This window comes from Gymnoscopelus microlampas (assembly GCF_963454915.1).
Source record: "Gymnoscopelus microlampas genome assembly, chromosome: 16".
Classification (NCBI taxonomy): Eukaryota; Metazoa; Chordata; class Actinopteri; order Myctophiformes; family Myctophidae; genus Gymnoscopelus; species Gymnoscopelus microlampas.
This window is the reverse complement of record NC_139953.1, coordinates 5,960,117-5,962,605: the sequence shown is the minus strand read 5'-3', so window position 1 is coordinate 5,962,605 and position 2,489 is coordinate 5,960,117. Positions and strand designations below refer to the sequence as shown.

At 43.2% G+C, this 2,489-nt stretch overlaps 1 protein-coding gene across 3 annotated transcripts in view; it reads left to right on the top strand.

Moving 5' to 3' along the window:
* tpd52l1 (tpd52 like 1) overlaps positions 1-1,240 on the top strand; it is a 36,799-nt gene extending 35,559 nt beyond the window's left edge. For all 3 annotated transcript variants that reach the window (XM_084081624.1, XM_084081623.1, XM_084081622.1), the window contains one exon: positions 180-1,240. In XM_084081624.1, coding sequence (XP_083937750.1) covers positions 180-302 — 123 coding nt within the window. In that variant the 3' untranslated portion in view covers positions 303-1,240. The remainder of the gene's footprint in view (positions 1-179) is intronic.
* The last annotated feature ends 1,249 nt before the right edge of the window (positions 1,241-2,489 follow it).

Sequence of the window (2,489 nt, the reverse complement as noted above, 5' to 3'; positions counted from 1 at the left end):
AGTTTTTAATTTTTCCTGAAAAACTTAAAAAATGACATAGGCCATTAGTTTAGCAAGGCGACGACAGGTAGCTAAAATGACACAGATGCCTAGTTTTAATGGGTTAAAGGGGGTATAAGTGATATATTTTTGTGAAAAGGTTTTTGTGTCTGTGCGTGTGTGTGTGTGGTTCGTCCCAGACCAAGGTGGGCGGGACAGGGGGCGGAGGCAGTTTTGAGGAAGTCCTCTCCTCGGCGGCACAGGCCAGCGCCCAGGACACGCCCACCAGCACCTTGACGGACAGCTCTGAGAGACCCTGCTAGAACTCGCTGCTACCGGAGAATTCACCCTTTGTCAAGTCCCGCCCGTGGCCCCGCCCCTCTTCGCACCCATTGGTCGCTGTTGCTTGGTTGGACAAAAAAAACTCCTCTCTCCGTCCACATACCATCGAAAAAATGCCTCGTGTTGATATTTAATGTGTTCAATTGTTCTTTTAAAGGCATAGTATGTACCTTTGCCCTGTGTTTACACAACCAAACATGATATATATCTTTTTAAACCCATAATTTCTCTCCACATCAGCCGTTATCAGCCAGTGGAGTAGTGTGGTGGAGTTTACCTGCAGAAACACATTGCCTTTTTGATATATTTTGGTGTTTTCAGTTTATGATAGACCCCAAAACATCCCCGTCTACTAGGCCTGACCTCTGGTAGTCAAATAGTCGACTAATTAGTCGAGGGGTGTCTGAGTCGACTGCCAATCTCTTAGTCTAATTATTACAAGTAAGACGCGCAAACGCTGGAAGCGAACGCAGCTAGAAAATATTGTGTATTTACGGACTGTGTGTGTGTGTGTGTGTGTGTGTGTGTGTGTGTGTGTGTGTGTGTGTGTGTGTGTTTTGACTGTAGCTGCACTCTGGCGCACTCTGTCGGTTGCACACAGGCAGTGCAGGCAGTGCACACATACTGCACACACACAGACGCACAAGCCGAGCAGAGTTTCATAGAAGGCTCCACTTGGGCGCCTCCTTCCGCGTTAGCAACAAAAAATATTTAAAAAAGAATTATTCGACTGAGAGATTGGCCTGGTTTGTTATATTAATTAACTAATAGTTTACCAAAAATAGGATATATATCATGATTTATTGGGAGAAACCAATAGTATATGTTAAATCAGACACTAAGCACCCCTACAGCCCAAATGGAATGTTCCTTTATTGCATAACATATTTTTTGCATTATTTGACTGAGAGATTGGCATCGAATCAGACTGATTCGATGCCAATCTCAGTCGAATCATACAAAAAAAATCAAATGTTTTTTTTTTTTGGGGGGGGGGGGGGGTCCTTAGTCGACAGCCAGTCGACTATTGGCAATTAGTCGCCAATCAGATTCGACTATACAAATCCTTAGTCGGGGACAGGCCTACCGTCTACCAAAACAAACAGTGAAAACACAGTGTGTTTCTGCAGGTAAACACCACCACTTTAACTGCTTATATAGAGGGAAATGATTGGTAAAAACAAATATTTATTGTTTTGTTATGTAAACACTGCAGGGCGAAGTTACATACTATGCCTTTAAACTTGGCCTCAGTACAAAAAGGAACATATCGGCTGCAGTGTACTAGTGACTGGATAACCACGCTGTTAAAAAACAACATTTTTCTTGTGTTTAGTAAACTCATCATAATCAACCGCCGCTGTGTAGAAGGAGCCTGCTGGTTGGTCGGTCAGGGACCAGTCAGAGAAGGCTGACAATGTTGTGAATTCATCGAAAACCTGAACAGGGCGTCCCATTAAAGACGGGGTGCCGGGATTTCAGTGAACCCCCCCCCCCCTAAAACATAATCATCAGGTATTATGGTTATACTAGGAGGAAGATTTTTTTTCAAAAAAGTGTACAGAAAGTGTTAAAATTATGTTTTTATGTGGACACGCCTCCAGTTCATTAAGTATACCTGGTTCTCACCTTAGCACCTCCCACCTGAACCAGTCCCTCCACCTCCTGTCCTAGTCCCTCCTCCTCCTCATGCCCACACCTGTTGTGTTATGATAATGAGGGGGAGGGTATATTTCTACTGCGTCATTAAAGCGCTGTTTTTCTATTGGCACGTTTGACCCTCAAGGTTTCAGCCTCCAGGAAGAAACTCAAATAGTCAGAGAAGACATAAAACACCATAAAAACACCACCGGGGGGCTTAATGAAGTTCTATCAACCTCATAGACATATGAAAGACAGAAAAAGTGCAAAACCATGGCACCACCTCTTTAACTTCCATCCCTGGCTGTAACAGGGGTGAAAAACTAAACTAAACAACAACAAAAAAAAACATTTTAAGTGATGAAGTTTCCCCTTTTTACACTGATCTACAACAGTGGTTCTCAAACTTTTTTATTTTTTTCTTTCTTAATTCGAGGACCCCTCATAACTCTGAGAGTGTACAAAGGGAACCAAGTGGACCCTCACGGGTCCATTTGGTTCCCTTTGTACACTCTCAGAGTTACTAA